Here is a 20,281-nt window from a genome sequence, read left to right as displayed (position 1 = left end):
TTTGCCATTTTTCACATATCCTGAGTGTTAGTCACCTAAATGTTGAACAGAGGCTGTGATGTACTGAAGTCAAATTCCGTGTTTGGCATGCTAATAATAAAACTCTTGAATCTTGACTCTAGTGTCGTATGCATGATGTGGGAGTGTCTTTTGCGCAAGTTGCCAAGGGGCGCTTTTTTGTGATTTGAATTGAGCTTTCTCGGCTACCCTACACTTCCTCTTCAGGTTGTTACCATTTGGGCTTTCGAGTGAGTCATGTCAACTTTTTCCAAGCTCTCGATTTGCTGTATGTATGTAAATGCGTACATGTAAACAATGACGTGAAAGGAGAATATTTGTTAGTCGTTGAGTTAGTGGAAACTCGCTAGCTCTCGTGAAACAAGGGGTGGAGCGTTAGCTAGCACGCCCACTCACCGACAATTAGCATCACTCGGCTGTCAATCAACGGCTAATGAACGAAAGCGTTTGACTTGAACGTTGTTTTTCTCAGTTTTTCCATGTCCAAACATGAAGACTGGAGGCTCCACGTCGGCTGCTGGTCGTCTATCTGCATATCTCGAAAGGTACCTCCCCATTTTGTTTGCCTCCTAATCTTAAATGTAGAAGAAGGTCGTGTCATATGACTTCAAATATTCCAAAATGTTATCAAAGGACATTTGAATTGGTCATTTCCCAAATGAATAATGTACTGATGATTGTTTGGGCCACAGTGAAAAGAAACAAAATAATTGCTCTTCAATGGTTTAAGTTACATGTCAGTGGAAGAAGTATAGTTTTGAAAAATGGACTTGCATTTGAACTTAAGTATGTTTTTGATCATAGTTGGCACACATGAGAAGTGAAAGTGTACCACTTTGTTCTTCTAAAAGTATGACTTGAATCGAAAAAAGAAATATAAATCTAAAAGAGAAAGAATTGTGTTAGTTAGTTGGTAGTGTTATGTGCTTGAGGAGCTGATGTCATCTTCTCATGGAACACCAGGGAGAAGGTGAGCACATGCAAGCAGCTGACATCTCTCCCAAAAGCCAAGTGCCAGGTACTGCACAATATCATCGTCACACTCGTCTGGATCAATGTGTTTTTTCATGACATTGATGCAAACCAAGTTCGTCAGAAACGTATATCTAACTAACTTGGTTTGCATCAGCGTCATGGAAAAACTTGTCCAAAAGTGAGTGGTGGTGGTGGTGGTGTGCAGTACCTGGCACTGAGGTTTTGTCCCAGATGTTTGCACTGTTTGCATGTGCTCCCCCTAATGCCTGCCATGAGAAGTAAGTGAGGTCATCAAGCACTTAAGCTTCTTTCATCCAGGCAGGGCCTTTTCAAAGTTCTTTTCTATTCAATAAATTGTTCAAGTGGAATGTGAGTGTTTGTGACTTATGAGCAAATTTGCTCATTTGAAGTCTTTCATGCTTGGCAAAGTATTGTTTGAAGTCTTGAGTTGGCCATTTCCACTACTATGGACACAAGTTTTCAGCCTTGAGGTGAGCGTCACTGCAACAGAGCCAAGTGTTTGACTGCTTCTCTCTGTCTCCACATGACTCAAGTGTACAATTGCAGTCACTTTTCGTCAGGTGGAGACAGAGAAGCAGTCAAACACTTGGCTCTGTTCAGTGGCTGAAGGCAAACACTCAACTCAAAGCTGCAAAGATCCTTCCAAAACCTAAGTGCCACTTTGCCCGCCTCCTACCTCCCCCCAAATTCAAGCTGGCCAATGGGGTCTCGCCACAAGATTTGCATAACCACGCCCACTTTCTGGCAGCCAATCAAAATGCAGCATTTGCACATCTGGCCAATCAGATTGCGGCATTTTAATGAGACCACGCCCACTAAACAGCGAACCAATCGCAAATCACCTCATTTGCATATCAACGCCCACTTTCCAACCAACCACAGCCTTTTATTCTCATTGCTCCACCCAATTTTATAGCTCTCAGCCAATCATGAAGCAGTATTCATCATGATCCCGCCCCTTTTTCAATATTTCACCAGAAAATTTCACCAGAAAAAATAAAAAAAAATTTGGGTGGAAAAAAAATAAAATTATTTTGCTGGAAAGAAAATAATTATTAATTGAAATTGTGATGTTTGAAATAGAGTTGAACGTTTGTTATTTGTAATAAAGCTTTATTTCTTTTGCAGAGTAAACAGTAACAAGAACATAAGTTGGATAGCAGTCCGCTCGTTGCCGAGTGGTGAAGTGGTCAGCCAGATGAACGAGTGCTGAAGTGGTCAGCCAGAGAGAAGAGTGGTCGGTCGGTGGGATGAGTGTTACTCCATGCCTGGACCTGAGACGAGAGATTGGTAAGTAAAAACAAATCAAAGTTTTGTGCAGAACATGTTTTGGCATGAAACATACCAGTGCGCAAGCACATTTGTTCATAACAGGTACAGCAAGCTGCATGACCAGGAAGCTGGTTTTGTTCCTTGCGGCATGACCCAGGAAGTTGATTTTGCTCCTTGCTGCCTGTCAGAAAATAGGGGGGGGGGGGGGGGGGGGAATTATTGGAATAGAGATAAAATTGTGCAATGGAGTATTTAAAGTGTTTCACTTCTCAGATTGTCTTTGAGCTGGCGGCAGCAACAAGATCAAAGTGTTGCTGGTATGCAGCTTTGCTCTGGTCCTCAGCTTCTGCTACGAGCAAGTATTTGATGGTGCTTCACACAAAAAAACGTTTTTAAACATGTTTGCTAAAATGTCATTTACTTTGCTCCTCTTACCAGCAGAGGGCTCTTCAGGCAACACGGATCCAGGTGAACGAGCTCAGAGGCTGAAGATAAACTGTGGCAGCAGGCTTTTCACTTTCTGGACCAGGAGTCACCACCTCTGCCTGGAAAGAAAAAGGCACACTGCCAACGATTCTATTTAAGTTTACCGCTTTTATTTTTAACTGTAGACTGGAAACAGCCGGTAGGTCGCTGGTGCACAGACAGAGTTACTGAAATGTCAAGACTATCCAGGGAGACACCTGCACACAACACAAACAAGGGAGCCATCAAGCTGCCATTTAGGACATTTTATTTGAGCGTCAACTTTGAAAATGGAGGCAGCCTTGAGGAACCTCGGCGTGGTTTTGGAGGGTTACTGGAAAGTGAAGGCAGGAAGAAGGAGGCATAAAAAAAAAAAAGTTTTATACAATGCCAAGTTTCTAGTAAATGGTCACCTGTCAGCAGGTCGGAAGAAGTTCGCTTACGCCACAGGTTCAAAACAGTATAGATCCATGCTGCAGAAACTAGGTCTTTTGGCACCACCTAGTGGACAAAAGGAGAAAGAACAAGCCGAAATGTTTGACACGTGTCAAACATTTGGACCCGTGCGTGTTTCACCAGTAAGGAATGGAGTGCAATGCCGGCCGGCCGTCTCTCCAACCAAAGCTTGCTGGTCTAAAAGACACGGTAACGTTACAACCATTCTGCTTTGACATTTTCAGCCTAGCAAGCAAATCGGGCTTGGCAACGTGTTGAGGAAAAGTTGACCTACCTGCAAGTGTCTCATGAAGGACTGCAAGGCGGCCATCTTGGACCCTGCAGACAAAAGAGAACAAATGTTTACTTTAATCAGATGAAATTGCTTGCTCACAAAAATATTTTTGCTGTCAATCTGCGTCCTCTTTTCCAGAAGCAGGCCTGTGGACAGAAATGAGAAGGCAATTAGAAGCAGTCGATTGACTTTAAAACTCACAGAGTCAGTCGGCCATGACGGGGTCGTTTTGAAGATTGCCACCTGCAGACAGAAAGCAGAAAATTAACACTAATGCATCGAAATATCCAAGTCATTCATTCTCTGGTGGATTTATGCAAACGCCGCTTAGTCTACTTACCTCCGGCCAACGCGCTGTCGTCCAGACGTTGCTTAATGTTTGTGCAAAAATTGCATTAGTCGTCTTTCCACACGATGCGTGCTTGATTTTCATAATGTAGATGTACTTACCCACCGTCAAATGCTTCAATTGTTTGGTTGCACGCCAAATGAATGCGTTTTGGCGGTCGTCGAAGATGTTAACTGCTAACGCTAGCTTCTGTAAACTTCTTAGCTTGCATGCTTGCAAGACGGAAGCACGCACGCTCAAAGTGCAAGTTGACGCTGAAAGAGAGCAAAAAGCAGTTCGTTTGAAAAGGTTACCAAACGTTGAACACCCACCTTGTCACTTTCAAACGCGGTTGTGCAGCAGGTGGACCAGAGCAGCGTGGCTCCCGCTCGCTGTCAGAGGAGAGTGAACAGATGTGTCGCGTTCGTGACGTCTTTTATACTCTTTTTGTGATGACGTCATCAGAAGGGGGGGAAGGAGAAAAAAAAAAAAACAACTTCTAACAGAGTAGTCTCGGGGAGGTCCTGGACTCGAACCAGCTCTACAATCGTCGGAGTCAATGGCGTTATCCCCTCGACCATTGTCCGTTGGTCATCAGCCAAAGCGATTTTTTTTATATCCCAAATCATGGAGTTATCTTCAGGAAAAGTTTAGAGTAACCTTCAAATACAACTATTCAACTTTCATGGTTAAGATCTCGAATAGCCGAATGGTTAAAGCTTTTACCTTCAGTTCAGGAGAGGCGGGTTCGAATCTTGCATGTCACAATCTTTAGCTTTATTTGAAAATGATGCACACAGCGGGTCTCGAACCCGAGGAGTCTGGACACCAAGCCAAGTTAGAAACCATTCGACCATTTTGTCGTTGGAATTTTCGAATTTTTTAAAATGAATTTATGGAATATGTTTCAAGAAGTAGATAAAATTGCAAAATTACCTGCACTTTACGCATTTCTCAATGGTGTAATGGTTAAAGTTTCTGCATTATGTTCGGAAGAACCGCGTTCGAATCTCACACTTTTCAAACTTTAGCTCAAAGTCTGCTTCGTGTGGGGCTCGAATCATGGTCTCCCGATCACCCGGTCAACTTATAAACCGCTCAGCCATTTTGCCAGGGAAACGGCGCCTTTTTTTTAGGTAGTTTACATTAGAATGTCAACTTGCTAAAGTACAAATGTTAATCTACCAGTGAGTGTTACAACATTCAACGGTGTAGTGGATAAAGCTTTTGCCTTGTGCGCGGGAGAACCGAGTAATAATGCAAAATTCATCTTAAAGTCTGCTTCGTGTGGGGCTCGAACCATAGTCTCCCAAACATCGGGTCAAGTTATAAACCGCTCATCCATTTTGCCAGGGAAACGGCGCCTTTTTTGTAGGTAATGTACATTAGAATGTCAACTTGCTTAAGAGTAATGCTAATCTACCAGTGAGTGTTAGTGGATAAAGCTTTTGCCTTGTGCGCGGGAAAACCGAGTAATAATGCAAACTTTAGCTTAAAGTCTACCTCGTGTGGGGCTCGAACCAGTCTCCCGATCACCGGGCAATGTTATAAACCGGTCTGCAATTTTGCCTGATAAATGCTGACTTTTTTTTAGATAGTGTACAGCATATAGAGGACGTCTGGTCGAAAAGGAAAACTGGACATGTTCATTTTACACTGGGTTACATACGAGTGAATGGAGGCACTGCCATCTTGCGGTATCTTGGCGTCATTACATGAAGCGCTTCATAAAGCATGAATCGCTGGCTTATACGATGCAAACTTAAACTCAAAGTCTGCTTCGTGCGGGGCTCGAACCATGCTCGCCTGGGCGCCGGGTGATGTTATAAACCATTCTTCCATTCTACCGGGGAAATTTGGCTTTTTATGTTTGGTAGTGTACAGTACATAGAGGGCGTCTGGTCGAAAAGGAAAAATGGACACGTTCATTTTACGCTGGGTTACATACGAGTGAATGGGGGCACTGCCATCTAGCGGTAGCTTGGCGTCATTACATAAACCGCTTCATAAACAGGAATTGCGATGGTATTTTTAACAAAACATATATATATATATATATATATATATATATATATATATATATATATATATATATATATATATATATATATATATATACATATACATATATATATACATAAATAAATATATATATATATATATATATATATATATATATATACCATCACATCAGCAGAATTAAACACGTACGTCGTACCATATTAAACATACAGGCTTTTGACTCTAGCTTATGATTATATATATAAGCCAGCAATTCATGCTTATGAAGCGGTTCATGTAATGACGCCAAGCTACCGCAAGATGGCAGTGCCCCCATTCACTCGTATGTAACCCAGTGTAAAATGAACATGTCCATTTTTCCTTTTCGACCAGACAATGGTTAGTTAGATAATTAGCAAGGTATACAGAACAACAACAACAATAACAATCCTGATCATTTGAATCAGGTGTGTTGCAACAGGGTGACATAGAAAACATGCAGGACACCAGCCCTATGTATATATATGATATATATATATATATATATATATATATATATATATATATATATATATATATATATATATATATATATATATATATATATATATATATATATATATATATATATATATATATATATATATATATTCATTCATTCATTTTCTGAACCGCTTTGTCCCCACGGGGGTTGCGGGCGTGCTGGAGCCTATCCCAGCCGTCATCGGGCAGTAGGCGGGGGACACCCTGAACCGGTTGCCAGCCAATCGCAGTATATATATATATATTTATTTATTTATGTATATATATATGTATATATATATATATATATATATATATATATATATATATATATATATATATATATATATATATATATATGTTTTGTTAAAAATACCATCGCAATTCCTGTTTATGAAGCGGTTTATGTAATGACGCCAAGCTACCGCTAGATGGCAGTGCCCCCATTCACTCGTATGTAACCCAGCGTAAAATGAACGTGTCCATTTTTCCTTTTCGACCAGACGCCCTCTATGTACTGTACACTACCAAACATAAAAAGCCAAATTTCCCCGGTAGAATGGAAGAATGGTTTATAACATCACCCGGCGCCCAGGCGAGCATGGTTCGAGCCCCGCACGAAGCAGACTTTGAGTTTAAGTTTGCATCGTATAAGCCAGCGATTCATGCTTTATGAAGCGCTTCATGTAATGACGCCAAGATACCGCAAGATGGCAGTGCCTCCATTCACTCGTATGTCACCCAGTGTAAAATGAACATGTCCAGTTTTCCTTTTCGACCAGACGTCCTCTATATGCTGTACACTATCCAAAAAAAAGTCAGCATTTATCAGGCAAAATTGCAGACCGGTTTATAACATTGCCCGGTGATCGGGAGACTGGTTCGAGCCCCACACGAGGTAGACTTTAAGCTAAAGTTTGCATTATTACTCGGTTTTCCCGCGCACAAGGCAAAAGCTTTATCCACTAACACTCACTGGTAGATTAGCATTACTCTTAAGCAAGTTGACATTCTAATGTACATTACCTACAAAAAAGGCGCCGTTTCCCTGGCAAAATGGATGAGCGGTTTATAACTTGACCCGATGTTTGGGAGACTATGGTTCGAGCCCCACACGAAGCAGACTTTAAGATGAATTTTGCATTATTACTCGGTTCTCCCGCGCACAAGGCAAAAGCTTTATCCACTACACCGTTGAATGTTGTAACACTCACTGGTAGATTAACATTTGTACTTTAGCAAGTTGACATTCTAATGTACACTACCTAAAAAAAAGGCGCCGTTTCCCTGGCAAAATGGCTGAGCGGTTTATAAGTTGACTGGGTGATCGGGAGACCATGGTTCGAGCCCCACACGAAGCAGACTTTGAGCTAAAGTTTGAAAAGTGTGAGATTCGAACGCGGTTCTTCCAAACATAATGCAGAAGCTTTAACCATTACACCATTGAGAAATGCGTAAAGTGCAGGTAATTTTGCAATTTTATCTACTTCTTGAAACATATTCAATAAATTGATTAAAAAAAAATTCGAAAATTCCAACGACAAAATGGTCGAATGGTTTCTAACTTGGCTTGGTGTCCAGACTCCTCGGGTTCGAGACCCGCTGTGTGCATCATTTTCAAATATAGCTAAAGATTGTGACATGCAAGATTCGAACCCGCCTCTCCTGAACTGAAGGTAAAAGCTTTAACCATTCGGCTATTCGAGATCTTAACCACGAAAGTTGAATTGTTGTATTTGAAGGTTACTCTAAACTTTTCCTGGATAACTCCATGATTTGGGATATAACAAAAATCGCTTTGGCTGATGACCAATGGACAATGGTCGAGGGGATAACGCCATTGACTCCGTCGATTGCAGTGCTGGTTCGAGTCTAGGAACTTGCAAAGACTATAGTGTTTGAATTTTTTTCATTTTTTCCCCCCCCCTTCTGATGACGTCATCACAAAAAGAGTATAAAAGGCGTCACGAACGCGACGGATCCGTTCACTCTCCTCTGACAGCGAGCGGGCGCCACGCTGCTCCGGTCCACCTGCTGCACAACCGCGTTTGAAAGTGACAAGGTGGGTGTTCAACGTTTGGTAACCTTTTCAAACGAACTGCTTTTTGCTCTCTTTCAGCGTCAACTTGCACTTTGAGCGTGCGTGCTTCAGTCTTGCAAGCATGCAAGCTAAGAAGTTTGCAGAAGCTAGCGTTAGCAGTTAACATCTTCGACGACCGCCTAAACGCATTCATTTGGCGTGCAACCAAACAATTGAAGCATTTGACGGTGGGTAAGTACAGCTACATTTTGAAAATCAAGCACGCATCGTGTGGAAAGACGACTAATGCAATTTTTGCACAAACATTTAGCAACGTCTGGACGACAGCGCGTTGGCCGGAGGTAAGTAGACTAAGCGGCGTTTGCATAAATCCACCAGAGAATGAATGACTTGGATATTTCGATGCATTCGTGTTAATTTTCTGCTTTCTGTCTGCAGGTGCCAATCTTCTAAACGACCCCGTCATGGCCGACTGACTGAGTTTTAAAGTCAATCGACTGCTTCTAATTGCCTTCTCATTCCTGTCCACAGGCCTGCTTCTGGAAAAGAGGACGCAGATTGACAGCAAAAATATTTTTGTGAGCAAGCAATTTCATCTGATTAAAGTAAACATTTGTTCTCTTTTGTCTGCAGGGTCCAAGATGGCCGCCTTGCAGTCCTCGCATGGCTTCATGAGACACTTGCAGGTAGTTCGACTTTTCCTCAACACGTTGCCAAGCCCGATTTGCTTGCTAGGCTGAAAATGTCAAAGCAGAATGGCTGTAACATTACCGTGTCTTTTAGACCAGCAAGCTTTGGTTGGAGAGACGGCCGGCCGGCATTGCACTCCATTCCTTACTGGTGAAACACGCACGCGTCCAAATGTTTGACACGTGTCAAACATTTCAGCTTGTTCTTTCTCCTTTTGTCCACTAGGTGGTGCCGAAAGACCTAGTTTCTGCAGCATGGATCTACACTGTTTTGAACCTGTGGCGTGATCCAATTTCTTCCGACCTGCTGACAGGTGACAATTTACTAGAAACTTGGCATGGTTTAAAACTTTTTTTTTTTTTTTTTTATGCCTCCCTCTTCCTGCAGAGCACTTTCCAGTAACCCTCCAAAACCATGCCGAGGTTCCTCAAGGGTGCCTCCATTTTCAGAGTTGATGCTCAAAGTGTCCTAAATGGCAGCTTGATGGCTCCCTTTTGTGTTGTGTGCAGGTGTCTCCCTGGATAGCTCTGTCTGTGCACCAGCGACCTACCGGCTGTTTCCAGTCTACAGTTAAAAATAAAAGCGGTAAACTTAAATGGAATCGTTGGCAATGTTCCTTTTTCTTTCCAGGCAGAGGTAGTGAATCCTGGTCCAGAAAGTGAAAAGCCTGCTGCCACAATTTATCTTCAGCCTCTGAGCTCGTTCACCTGAATCCGTGCTGCCTGAAGAGCCCTCTGCTGGTAAGAGGAGCAAAGTAAATGACATTTTAGCAAACATGTTTAAAAACGTTTTTTTGTGTGAAGCACCATCAAATACTTGCTCGTAGCAAAAGCTGAGGACCAGAGCAAAGCTGCATACCAGCAACACTTTGGTCTTATTGCTGCCGCCAGCTCAAAGACAATCTGAGAAGTGAAGGCACTTTAGATACTCCTCATTGCACAATTTTATCTCTATTCCAATAATTCCCCCCCCCCCCCTTTTTTCTGACAGGCAGTAAGGGGCAAAATCACCTTCCTGGGTCATGCCGCAAGGAACAAAACCAGCTTCCTGGTCATGCAGCTTGCTGTACCTGTTATGAACAAATGTGCTTGCGCACTGGTATGTTTCATGCCAAAACATTTTCTGCACAAAACTTTGATTTGTTTTTACTTACCAATCTCTCGTCTCAGGTCCAGGCATGGAGTAACACTCATCCCACCGACCGACCACTCTTCTCTCTGGCTGACCACTTCAGCACTCGTTCATCTGGCTGACCACTTCACCACTCGGCAACGAGCGGACTGCTATCCAACTTATGTTCTTGTTACTGTTTACTCTGCAAAAGAAATAAAGCTTTATTACAAATAACAAACGTTCAACTCTATTTCAAACATCACAATTTCAATTAATAATTATTTTCTTTCCAGCAAAATAATTTTATTTTTTTTCCACCCAAATTTTTTTTTATTTTTTCTGGTGAAATTTTCTGGTGAAATATTGAAAAAGGGGCGGGATCATGATGAATACTGCTTCATGATTGGCTGAGAGCTATAAAATTGGGTGGAGCAATGAGAATAAAAGGCTGTGGTTGGTTGGAAAGTGGGCGTTGATATGCAAATGAGGTGATTTGCGATTGGTTCGCTGTTTAGTGGGCGTGGTCTCATTAAAATGCCGCAATCTGATTGGCCAGATGTGCAAATGCTGCATTTTGATTGGCTGCCAGAAAGTGGGCGTGGTTATGCAAATCTTGTGGCGAGACCCCATTGGCCAGCTTGAATTTGGGGGGAGGTAGGAGGCGGGCAAAGTGGCACTTAGGTTTTGGAAGGATCTTTGCAGCTTTGAGTTGAGTGTTTGCCTTCAGCCACTGAACAGAGCCAAGTGTTTGACTGCTTCTCTGTCTCCACCTGACGAAAAGTGACTGCAATTGTACACTTGAGTCATGTGGAGACAGAGAGAAGCAGTCAAACACTTGGCTCTGTTGCAGTGACGCTCACCTCAAGGCTGAAAACTTGTGTCCATAGTAGTGGAAATGGCCAACTCAAGACTTCAAACAATACTTTGCCAAGCATGAAAGACTTCAAATGAGCAAATTTGCTCATAAGTCACAAACACTCACATTCCACTTGAACAATTTATTGAATAGAAAAGAACTTTGAAAAGGCCCTGCCTGGATGAAAGAAGCTTAAGTGCTTGATGACCTCACTTACTTCTCATGGCAGGCATTAGGGGGAGCACATGCAAACAGTGCAAACATCTGGGACAAAACCTCAGTGCCAGGTACTGCACACCACCACCACCACCACTCACTTTTGGACAAGTTTTTCCATGACGCTGATGCAAACCAAGTTAGTTAGATATACGTTTCTGACGAACTTGGTTTGCATCAATGTCATGAAAAAACACATTGATCCAGACGAGTGTGACGATGATATTGTGCAGTACCTGGCACTTGGCTTTTGGGAGAGATGTCAGCTGCTTGCATGTGCTCACCTTCTCCCTGGTGTTCCATGAGAAGATGACATCAGCTCCTCAAGCACATAACACTACCAACTAACTAACACAATTCTTTCTCTTTTAGATTTATATTTCTTTTTTCGATTCAAGTCATACTTTTAGAAGAACAAAGTGGTACACTTTCACTTCTCATGTGTGCCAACTATGATCAAAAACATACTTAAGTTCAAATGCAAGTCCATTTTTCAAAACTATACTTCTTCCACTGACATGTAACTTAAACCATTGAAGAGCAATTATTTTGTTTCTTTTCACTGTGGCCCAAACAATCATCAGTACATTATTCATTTGGGAAATGACCAATTCAAATGTCCTTTGATAACATTTTGGAATATTTGAAGTCATATGACACGACCTTCTTCTACATTTAAGATTAGGAGGCAAACAAAATGGGGAGGTACCTTTCGAGATATGCAGATAGACGACCAGCAGCCGACGTGGAGCCTCCAGTCTTCATGTTTGGACATGGAAAAACTGAGAAAAACAACGTTCAAGTCAAACGCTTTCGTTCATTAGCCATTGATTGACAGCCGAGTGATGCTAATTGTCGGTGAGTGGGCGTGCTAGCTAACGCTCCACCCCTTGTTTCACGAGAGCTAGCGAGTTTCCACTAACTCAACGACTAACAAATATTCTCCTTTCACGTCATTGTTTACATGTACGCATTTACATACATACAGCAAATCGAGAGCTTGGAAAAAGTTGACATGACTCACTCGAAAGCCCAAATGGTAACAACCTGAAGAGCTAGCTGCTCACTGAAGCGGAAGTGTACGGTAGCCGAGAAAGCTCAATTCAAATCACAAAAAAAGCGCCTAACACTCAGGACGTGAAAAATGACAAATATTCTCATACACTAGTTCGGATCATTACGTCAACACGCATAAAAGATGCTCAAAACCTAGTCAAAAAGACCAGCCTTGTCAAAAGATAATGATATTCTGTCATATAATCTGAGTTTCATACAAATTTATGACCGAGTTGTAATGATATGAGCAAACGGATATCTGCTCATCATTGTCTGGAAGTGCAATTCACGACTCGTTCGTGAACGGGAAGTTACGTCATTTTCTTCTTCGTTTTGTTTTACAGATTGGTGCCATCAGCTTCAATGTGCATGACTGACATCCATTGGTTGAATCATATGAACTGAAAAAAGAACGAATCACTTTAGGAAGTGTTGAAAAGAGCCGTTCTTTTGAACGAATCTTTCATTCACGAGCCAACACTAGCTGTCAGTCAAAGAAGCGGATCTTAACCAAACAAATGCTTCACGTTTGCCTTTCCCCTATTATTTCACAAATAGCTCCGCAATTTTTCAACCATGGAGTTGTCTGAATTATTGTATAACAAAGCGGAGTACATTGAGACGGTAAGTTATTCTTTAGGTTCTGTTAGCTAGTGTGCTATGTGGCTAACTAGCTGGATGGGGCGTTGGACCACAATGGCATCAATTATGCTAACTTAAGCGAGAATCACGCGTCTCTCGATATTAATATCATATTAATTGTGAATTTCAGGCGTCTGGCAACAAGGTGAGCAGGCAGTCGGTGCTCTGTGGAAGTCAAAACATCGTACTTAATGGCAAAGTAAGTTGAAGCATACCGTGGAAAGATGAGTAGTTTATTGTGGTTTGAATTTTTCCTTTTCTTTAACTCTCTCCTCCAGACGATCGTTATGAATGATTGCATCATCAGGGGAGACCTGGCTAATGTCAGGGTGGGCAGACATTGTGTGGTCAAAAGCAGAAGTGTCATTCGTCCACCATTCAAGAAGTTCAGCAAAGGGTAACCGATATTTTTGTTCTTATGACTATTATTTGGTGAACTATCTTGTGTCTTAATACAATGTACACACAGAAACTACCACTTGAAGGATTAGACTCGTTCGTCACATGACTAGAGTTTTGGGTTGGGAAGATTCACCGATATGCATCGGAAAATCGATATGACCTGTAAGATGCAGTTGCATCGTATCGCACTGGATCAAATCGTACTGTATCACACCATATGGCAGGAGATGGGAGAATAGTATCGCATCTTATCATGGGCAATTCCATTAGAAAAATGTGTTTTAAATTCTATTCCACCCTCGCAGTGTGGCCTTCTTCCCACTGCACATCGGCGACCACGTGTTCATCGAGGAGGACTGCGTGGTGAACGCAGCCCAGATCGGATCCTACGTCCACATCGGCAAGAACTGCGTCATTGTGAGTTCGCTCTCAGACACTCAACAGCGGCTCACCCGCTCTAGTCGGTCACATGCAAGTCATGATGGTTTTTTTAGTTGCTGTGGAATCACTGAACAACACACAGTTATTGTATTTTATGAATATATTCATGTTTTTCTTTGGTGGGGGAATGAAAAATCCATAAAAAGATGTGAAATGTTGTCAAATGTCACTCAGTATTTAGACCCCAACTCTGCATGATCCGTTGTTAATTTTGACTTCCCCTCTTGAATTTTTTCTTCTTTCAATTGAATTGAACGGAATGAAGCTACAGTATTTACAGTTTTAAGTGAAGCATTTTGCGACTTCATAATTTAGCATTCCGCCCAGACAAAGTGACATCGCATTTGCGCAATGTCACATTATTATTATTTTTTTAAATACTTTTGTACATGTATTGAAAATTCTTTGTGATTTCCACATATAACCCAGACATCTTTAGGCACAGAGCACAAAAAGAAAAGAATGAAACCATTATACATTTGATTATATTCTTTTTTCATTTGTCATCTTTTTAGGGTCGCCGTTGTGTGCTGAAAGACTGCTGCAAGATCTTAGACAACACTGTTCTTCCTCCGGAGACAGTGGTGCCTCCTTTTACCGTCTTTTCAGGATGCCCAGGTCTCATACACACACGTGCATACCTCCAGCATCTTCTGAATTTTTATTCTGTTCTTTGTGAATATTTTATGTTTTGAACCTTTTAGGTTTGTTTTCCGGGGAGCTTCCAGAATGCACACAGGAACTGATGATTGACGTCACTAAGAGCTACTATCAGAAGTTTCTTCCCCTCAGCCAGATATAAGGTCTTTTTCATCACAACCTTCTTTCATTTGTACAAGGTCCAGCTCGCTGTCTGCATGCACGGGGATGCCTTTGAATCCCTAAAAGCAGAGCTTCTGTGCTGAAGAGTGTGCCTTGAAAGATCACAAAACATGTTTTGTCCCTTTGTTTATATCATAAGGCAATTTGTCACATTATGTATCAGAGAGAAAGAAGGAAGGAGAATGCATCTTTTGAAGGAACTTAAGACTTTCAGCCTGTCAGTGTGGAAGTCAGATCAGACTAACTTGGACCAAAACGCTGTTGGAAGAAACACTAGAAATGAACAATGAGATTCCTCATTACAGTGTATATTTGTGTGATGTCATTGAGCAAGAGACAGCATCTCATCCACTCCTAGAAATGCATCGTGTAATCTTGATAAATGATATTGAAAGAATTTGGAGCATTTGTCATTCATTCATTCATCTCGTATTTAATTGTAAGATGGGATAAGCTCGAGCTCCATGTAGAAAATGGATGAATTTCATGATACTCTGTGGTTGGTATTGTCAGGTACTACACAGTAGTGTATTATAAAGTTTATTTCACAAATAGTGTGTGTGTATATATACATAGGTGAGGAACATATGTGTATATTTAACTGCCAATTCGCAATTTGTACTGTAGCATCATCTAGCGGCTAGAAGTAAAACTGCGTGAAACTGTTTTCACTGTTAAAATCTTCATGTATCTTATGCACGTTACGTTCGTTTCTCGTAGTGTAACTACGTAGCTGTGAGATCAACAGAAAAAAATCTAAAGAAAATATAAAGGCCACTTTTCATCCCCCCCCAAAAGTTTCAATGACTGTCAAGTTGCAACTCAATTGTTTTATTTCAGCTTTACAATGCGAACCACATATATTATACCAACAATTAAATGTTAAGTATATAGATTAGCCATTTATTACTTTTTTTGACAATTGTGTATGAAGAAAGAGCTGATGATAGTATTGGCTTCAAACATGTGGCTCAAGTCTGCCCATTGTAGAAAGTGACAGTTGGGATGAAATTCACAATGTTTTTGTTTTGAAATGTAGCTCTTGTCTTCACACACACACACGCGTCACGTCACACTTTAAGCTGTGACGTGCAACAACCACCGTGTTGCCTTTCAGTCAAAAGTGCTGCAGATGCGAATGAATGTTAAACCACCGAGCAGAGTTAAGCATGTGGAAAAGGAAAGCTAAGCAAATCATCCAAAAAAGTGCCCGATTTGAAACAATCGAAAGAGGCTGCCAACAAATCCTCCTTTCACCATATTGTGACACATTCAGGCAAGGGATTGAGGAACATACAGCCCTCAAGAACATTGGATCTGGCCCGCCATACAATTTGAAAACAAAACCTCAGAGGAACTGCGATATAAGTCTGAAAATATTTAAACAGCAAATGCTTACAATATAGAATAAACATTTGTTTGGTTGGATTTTTTTTTTTTTCACAATTTAACAAGACCCCCCCCCACCCCCCGAGGAAGGACTAAAAGATTTTCCCCATGTGTGATTAAGGGACTAAAACTTCCACAGATTAAGTGTTTTAGTTTTAAGAAAGGTTCCTATTGAAAACCAAAATCCTTCCTATGATAAATTAACACTTGTTTTTCCCCCCCAAACTGTACAAATTCAAACCAATGACACCTTTAACATGTGGTCAGAGGCTGCGTAGTCAAATGAAATCCCACTTTTCACTGTTTTTGCGACAAAAATGAAAGAGACAATAAGATGAGCCAGTAATCATGCAGGAGTATGAGAGCTGAAGTAAAACAGGTTTGAAGTGTCAACAAAACTGACATACATTTTGCCACTGATATCACGCTGGGTCACTTTAAGTGTAAATGTCTCCAACACAGCAGAGCCTGACCAGAAATGAAAGAATCACTAAATAAAAGGCGTTTGTTTTCTTTTCTTTTTTTTGTGACGTATTCTTTTTATTCTTACAAGACCGGCATTCTCCGAATCTTTTATGGAAACAAAACAGACGAGAACTAGAAGCGAAGAACTCTGCCGCTCGTGACGGAACGCGCTCGCCTGCGTCCGCGTTAAGAACCGGCGGAAGCTACAAACTGCGATGCAATGGAAGAGCCGATTTTGTTTGCATGAAACCTTAAGTGCAAAAAGCCTTATTGCAACTCATTGAAAACGTCACGCAATCACAGAAGAGCAGCAGCTGCTTCTTAGAATAAGACTGCGAAAATTGGGGCGGGGGGGGCGTTATCTTCTAAATTATTTTCAACAAATACTAGAATAACACAAAAAAAGAGGCGTGAAACTTAAAATTTGGCTATCGCTGTTGAAAACAGCGAAAATAATGTTTAACACTGGCGGTAAAAGAAGAGAAAGTGGTTGAAGCGTCAGAGGGACGGGGAAGGACTTCAAATGTGGGCTGCGAGTGAGCAGCGAGTAACAGAAAGAAGCGTTTGACGTCCTCTGTGACACCTCACTTCCTTATTAAGGTGGTGGGTGGGGGCGGCGGGGGGAGATAAGGGCACAAATGTGTCAAGAATCAAGTGGCTTCAGCACAGTGTGTCTTCACCAAGGGACAACTGCGAGGATCCCTCCAACACGGTGGAGCGGGTGCACGCGACACGGGCGCTCTGATTTGATAATAGGAAGGGAGACGACGAGTCCCGTCGTCTTAACGGAAAGCTTCGGCCCGGCTCAGATCAGCCTGTTGCGTTTGTGAGTAGGCGAGTCTGTGATGACGTCACTGCACTGGGTGGAGTTTCGTTTCCTAGCCGCACCCCCCCCTCCGCCGGCCGACGCCGAGCCAGAAGAGTCCAAGTGCAGCGCCATCTCCTCAGAGATGAAAGTGTTCAAGTCCACGTCCAGAAGGCCGTTGCGTCGGCCGCGGCAAAGCGCCGCCGAGCCCGACGAAGCTCCTCCGCCGGCGCCGCTTCCGTTACCGCTGCTCCCGCTTACGTGCGTAGGAGACCCCGGGGGGCCCGAACGCACGCTGATGCTCGCCATGGCGCCGCTCAGACCTAGAAATGGTAGATCTGCAGATTAAGTCAAATAAGATCCAAAACGAGGCAGAGGTTCCACCCCCATAAAAGCAGAAACGAGAACGATCGCAGAGATATTCTCGCTGAGTGGCCTCCTGCTGTCACGACTGGCCCGCTCTGAACTCACTTTATCTCGGAACCACATACGGACAGACATTTTCTGTCTCACAAGTACACACTTGTACACACAGTGGGAACCCCGCCATTGAATCACTGATGAAATGTCAGACTGCTTCCTCAGTTTGACTGAGTGACTCATTTGGAAGAAAATGCAGTCGATGTTTGCTTACCGTGGAGTGCGATGGCCTCCCTGAACGGCTGGAGGTCGGCTTCTACAGACGAGCCGGTCTCAACCGGCGAGTTAGCCCGGCTGGGGGCCACCATGGCCAGCCTTGTGTTGGCCCTGCTACTCCTATGTGGAGGTGCTTTACCACACAGGAAGCTGATAAGATCTTCCCTGCGGATGGTTCTCCGGCGCTTTTTCACCCAGGCCAACATGTCCTACAAGGTGGCGTGCAAATGACAAGAAATTCAGAGGCTTTTTTTTTTCCCCAGCCTGTTTTTTCTTAACACTAATACACGGCCAACCTTATTACGCCGCTGGTGTCCTATCTGGATGCCCCTGTCGAAGCTTCTCTGATGGGCATCGACACTCTCTAAGATTATTGAAGTTACAGTGGAAAGAAAAATGCTTTAAAAACATGCTTTTACACAATATGTTGTGATCTCTCTACAAAGGCTACAGAACAGAGTCCGGTGCAATATCATTCTTAGTGTGACATGGCATTTGTGTAGCTGTAGCTGGCGAATTCCTAACATTGTAACAGAAGAGTAAAATGACAGTGGCGTTGGTATTGGTCATACATCCCATCTGAAGTCACTCGTGAGACTTTTAAATCGGTTTGTGTCAATGTTCTTGTTTTTGGTCTCATTACCTTTTGAGTATTCAGAATTTAAACAAATCAGACTTTTGAGCATTTTCGGAATGATGTTGCTTGACCTTAGAGGTTCTATTGTATGTGCCATGTATCCAGTGTTATTGACTCTGACAATTATTGTAAGTTTGGCTGTATTTCCAACTCAAAAGTAGAATGATGGTGAAGTAGCAGTGGTACCTTTGTATAGGTTTGTGACTGCTGTAGCTGCGTTCTGAAATGGCACCCACAGTGACAGGCCCTGTTGATGGCATACTCGATCTTTGGGAGATACAAGAGGGGCGATCATTTGGGTTATCCAGATATGACAACATGAGGCCAACGAAAGGAGCTAAAGATCCAAGAAGCACAGCAGATGAAGCCATTTTATCTTGGGTGTACAAAGTCACTCGCACCAAAATAAACAGTTAGCGAGCTTGGCAGCAAAGAAAGGAGTCGCTCCGCTCACCAGCTTAAGTGTCCTCTCAGCAGTAAAGTTGCAAAGCAATGTCAAACACATGTCGGTGGACACAACAAGCTCTAAAAATATGGACATCGATCGTCAACACGACCAGATAGTCGCGGCTGGACGAGGGCGAAGCAAATTTCACACAGGCAACTAATAATATTCACGCCATTTTGTGATTGGAACGCTGGCTAAGCTACACGTTGTCTCGATAAGTGTACACTCAGCAGCTGACCGGGTGTCTAAGTGCGAGCATGTGCTGCTGGGCTGATTAACTTTGGTCGCCATTCTGCGAGACGTGGAATGTAACGGCGAGGAAAACAGATGGTAACGCTGACAGTTCAACAAACTGTCATCTGGGAATGTCGCGTATATACGATTGTTGTTACCATCGCCATTTTGTAACTAGCTTGGCTAGCGAGGGGTTACAAAATGGTCCACCATCGAATCATCAAACTAATATATTGACACATTACGGCATTTGTTGATTTGTTGTTGATGGTTTTGTTGAACAGACGCTGTTATGTTTGCCCAAGAAGCAACACGGGGCTCTTTCGGTTTCCCAACTTATGGCCATCAATCAAGTTCATAGTTCATCTTCGCGTTTGACAAGTTTATGTAAATTATGCACTGCTCGGTCGGTTGTGCAAGTTGCTCTGTACACCAGCGAGTCAGTCAGAGTTTGATTAATGTGTCAAAATGTCAGTAAGGCTGAGCTAAGTTGCTAATCAACAAGCTAAAGGCTCGGTTGACGGTGTCATCATGCTAACAAGCAGACACACAAGAAAGCGACGGCTTCAACCTTTGTATAACTGTGCCACAGCGGTGGCAGAGTTCTGAAAAAGATGCCATAGTTTATCCTGGTCGTTGTCGGCCTCCTCCTCGCTCGGTTCCCTCTGCTCCGCTTCGGCCAAACATTGCCGCTCCCATTTTGAGAACCAATGCTCGGGTCCGTGTTCCTGGATCTCCGAGTCGCCGTCTTCCTTCTTCTCCTCCATGAATACGCGAACAACTTGGAGAAACCTTACTTGTAAGAGTTTAAGGTACGTATGTGGCTGATATTTCGAACTGCGTGAGAGTCCTTGAGGAAAAATAGAGCGGTTTTCACTACTTCGCACTAGATTGTGCTCTACGGTATCTCGACCATTTCTGAAGCTGTGCTTAGCCGACTATTTTCTGAGTTGCAGACGTCAGGGATATATACAATCGTAAGCTACCTTGTTGTTCACTTCGTCCCGCCTCATTGTCGTAAACTTGACGGTGATTGGCCAAATATAACCAAAAAGG

The 20,281-nt window shown here is 42.6% G+C and overlaps 3 protein-coding genes and 3 long non-coding RNA genes across 28 annotated transcripts; 3 read left to right on the top strand and 3 right to left on the bottom strand.

The window, feature by feature from the left end:
• The first annotated feature begins 119 nt into the window (after positions 1-119).
• Positions 120-4,750, top strand: LOC147044445 (uncharacterized). Its single transcript, XR_015068567.1, has 4 exons — positions 120-248; positions 491-563; positions 2,143-2,304; positions 2,728-4,750. It is a non-coding gene; the product is annotated as an uncharacterized LOC147044445 (long non-coding RNA).
• LOC147044446 (uncharacterized) lies at positions 2,123-4,227 on the bottom strand. 9 transcript variants are annotated; one of them, XR_015068561.1, is made up of 11 exons: positions 4,142-4,214; positions 3,932-4,084; positions 3,822-3,852; positions 3,683-3,724; positions 3,482-3,525; positions 3,328-3,384; positions 3,165-3,252; positions 2,722-2,969; positions 2,553-2,658; positions 2,360-2,467; positions 2,123-2,288 (listed from the first exon to the last, which is right to left on the bottom strand). XR_015068561.1 is itself a non-coding variant. In XM_085934886.1 (8 exons), exons 1-5 carry the CDS (start codon positions 3,912-3,914, stop codon positions 3,030-3,032), a joined length of 537 nt encoding a protein of 178 aa, XP_085791012.1. In that variant the 5' UTR covers positions 3,915-4,227; the 3' UTR covers positions 2,123-2,288; positions 2,360-2,467; positions 2,553-2,658; positions 2,722-3,029. The 9 variants fall into 9 exon arrangements, 2 of the variants coding, with proteins under 2 accessions (XP_085791012.1, XP_085791011.1); XR_015068564.1 differs by having other exon boundaries at positions 2,722-2,831; positions 3,932-4,214; XR_015068566.1 differs by having other exon boundaries at positions 2,553-2,635; positions 3,932-4,213.
• A 3,098-nt stretch (positions 4,751-7,848) lies between the features above and the next one.
• LOC147044443 (uncharacterized) lies at positions 7,849-12,604 on the bottom strand. The gene is made up of 4 exons (XR_015068491.1): positions 12,273-12,604; positions 11,958-12,030; positions 10,217-10,378; positions 7,849-9,800 (listed from the first exon to the last, which is right to left on the bottom strand). It is a non-coding gene; the product is annotated as an uncharacterized LOC147044443 (long non-coding RNA).
• LOC147044444 (uncharacterized) lies at positions 8,322-10,411 on the top strand. 15 transcript variants are annotated; one of them, XR_015068476.1, is made up of 9 exons: positions 8,322-8,394; positions 8,452-8,604; positions 8,684-9,059; positions 9,157-9,213; positions 9,289-9,376; positions 9,573-9,632; positions 9,694-9,803; positions 10,054-10,161; positions 10,233-10,411. It is a non-coding gene; the product is annotated as an uncharacterized LOC147044444 (long non-coding RNA). The 15 variants fall into 15 exon arrangements; XR_015068478.1 differs by having other exon boundaries at positions 8,327-8,600; positions 8,684-8,714; positions 8,812-9,059; XR_015068480.1 differs by having other exon boundaries at positions 8,327-8,604; positions 8,684-8,714; positions 9,007-9,059.
• Positions 12,605-12,741: 137 nt separating the features above from the next.
• Positions 12,742-15,008, top strand: dctn5 (dynactin 5). Its single transcript, XM_085933737.1, has 6 exons — positions 12,742-12,928; positions 13,077-13,145; positions 13,225-13,343; positions 13,654-13,765; positions 14,305-14,407; positions 14,494-15,008. Exons 1-6 carry the CDS (start codon positions 12,881-12,883, stop codon positions 14,589-14,591), a joined length of 549 nt encoding a protein of 182 aa, XP_085789863.1. The 5' UTR covers positions 12,742-12,880; the 3' UTR covers positions 14,592-15,008.
• A 418-nt stretch (positions 15,009-15,426) lies between these two features.
• hapstr1a (HUWE1 associated protein modifying stress responses a) lies at positions 15,427-20,237 on the bottom strand. Its single transcript, XM_085933735.1, has 5 exons — positions 19,797-20,237; positions 18,730-18,810; positions 18,203-18,270; positions 17,905-18,115; positions 15,427-17,593 (listed from the first exon to the last, which is right to left on the bottom strand). The coding sequence occupies exons 1-5, from the start codon at positions 19,990-19,992 to the stop codon at positions 17,271-17,273; spliced, it is 879 nt and encodes a 292-aa protein (XP_085789861.1). The 5' UTR covers positions 19,993-20,237; the 3' UTR covers positions 15,427-17,270.
• Positions 20,238-20,281: the final 44 nt, after the last annotated feature.

Source organism: Syngnathus leptorhynchus, chromosome 16 (assembly GCF_054491065.1).
Source record: "Syngnathus leptorhynchus isolate UIUO chromosome 16, UIUO_Slep, whole genome shotgun sequence".
Lineage (NCBI taxonomy): Eukaryota > Metazoa > Chordata > Actinopteri > Syngnathiformes > Syngnathidae > Syngnathus > Syngnathus leptorhynchus.
The sequence above is the reverse complement of the archived record's forward strand: the minus strand, read 5'-3'. Positions and strand labels throughout refer to the sequence as shown.

What these genes read in the sequence shown, in the direction of transcription:
- dctn5 (XM_085933737.1), top strand. Translation starts at nt 12,881, where the DNA reads ATGGAGTTGTCTGAATTATTGTATAACAAAGCGGAGTACATTGAGACG. An exon ending in AAGCGGAGTACATTGAGACG is followed by an intron (nt 12,929 to 13,076) that starts GTAAGTTATTCT and finishes TGTGAATTTCAG; the next exon opens with GCGTCTGGCAACAAGGTGAG. An exon ending in TTCAAGAAGTTCAGCAAAGG is followed by an intron (nt 13,344 to 13,653) that starts GTAACCGATATT and finishes CCACCCTCGCAG; the next exon opens with TGTGGCCTTCTTCCCACTGC.
- LOC147044446 (XM_085934885.1), bottom strand. Translation starts at nt 3,914, where the DNA reads ATGAAAATCAAGCACGCATCGTGTGGAAAGACGACTAATGCAATTTTT. An exon ending in CCTTCATGAGACACTTGCAG is followed by an intron (nt 3,385 to 3,481) that starts GTAGGTCAACTT and finishes CGTGTCTTTTAG; the next exon opens with ACCAGCAAGCTTTGGTTGGA. An exon ending in TTCTTCCGACCTGCTGACAG is followed by an intron (nt 2,970 to 3,164) that starts GTGACCATTTAC and finishes TGTTGTGTGCAG; the next exon opens with GTGTCTCCCTGGATAGTCTT.
- hapstr1a (XM_085933735.1), bottom strand. Translation starts at nt 19,992, where the DNA reads ATGGAGGAGAAGAAGGAAGACGGCGACTCGGAGATCCAGGAACACGGA. An exon ending in TGTGGCACAGTTATACAAAG is followed by an intron (nt 18,811 to 19,796) that starts GTTGAAGCCGTC and finishes TATCTCCCAAAG; the next exon opens with ATCGAGTATGCCATCAACAG. An exon ending in AGTCACAAACCTATACAAAG is followed by an intron (nt 18,271 to 18,729) that starts GTACCACTGCTA and finishes CAATAATCTTAG; the next exon opens with AGAGTGTCGATGCCCATCAG.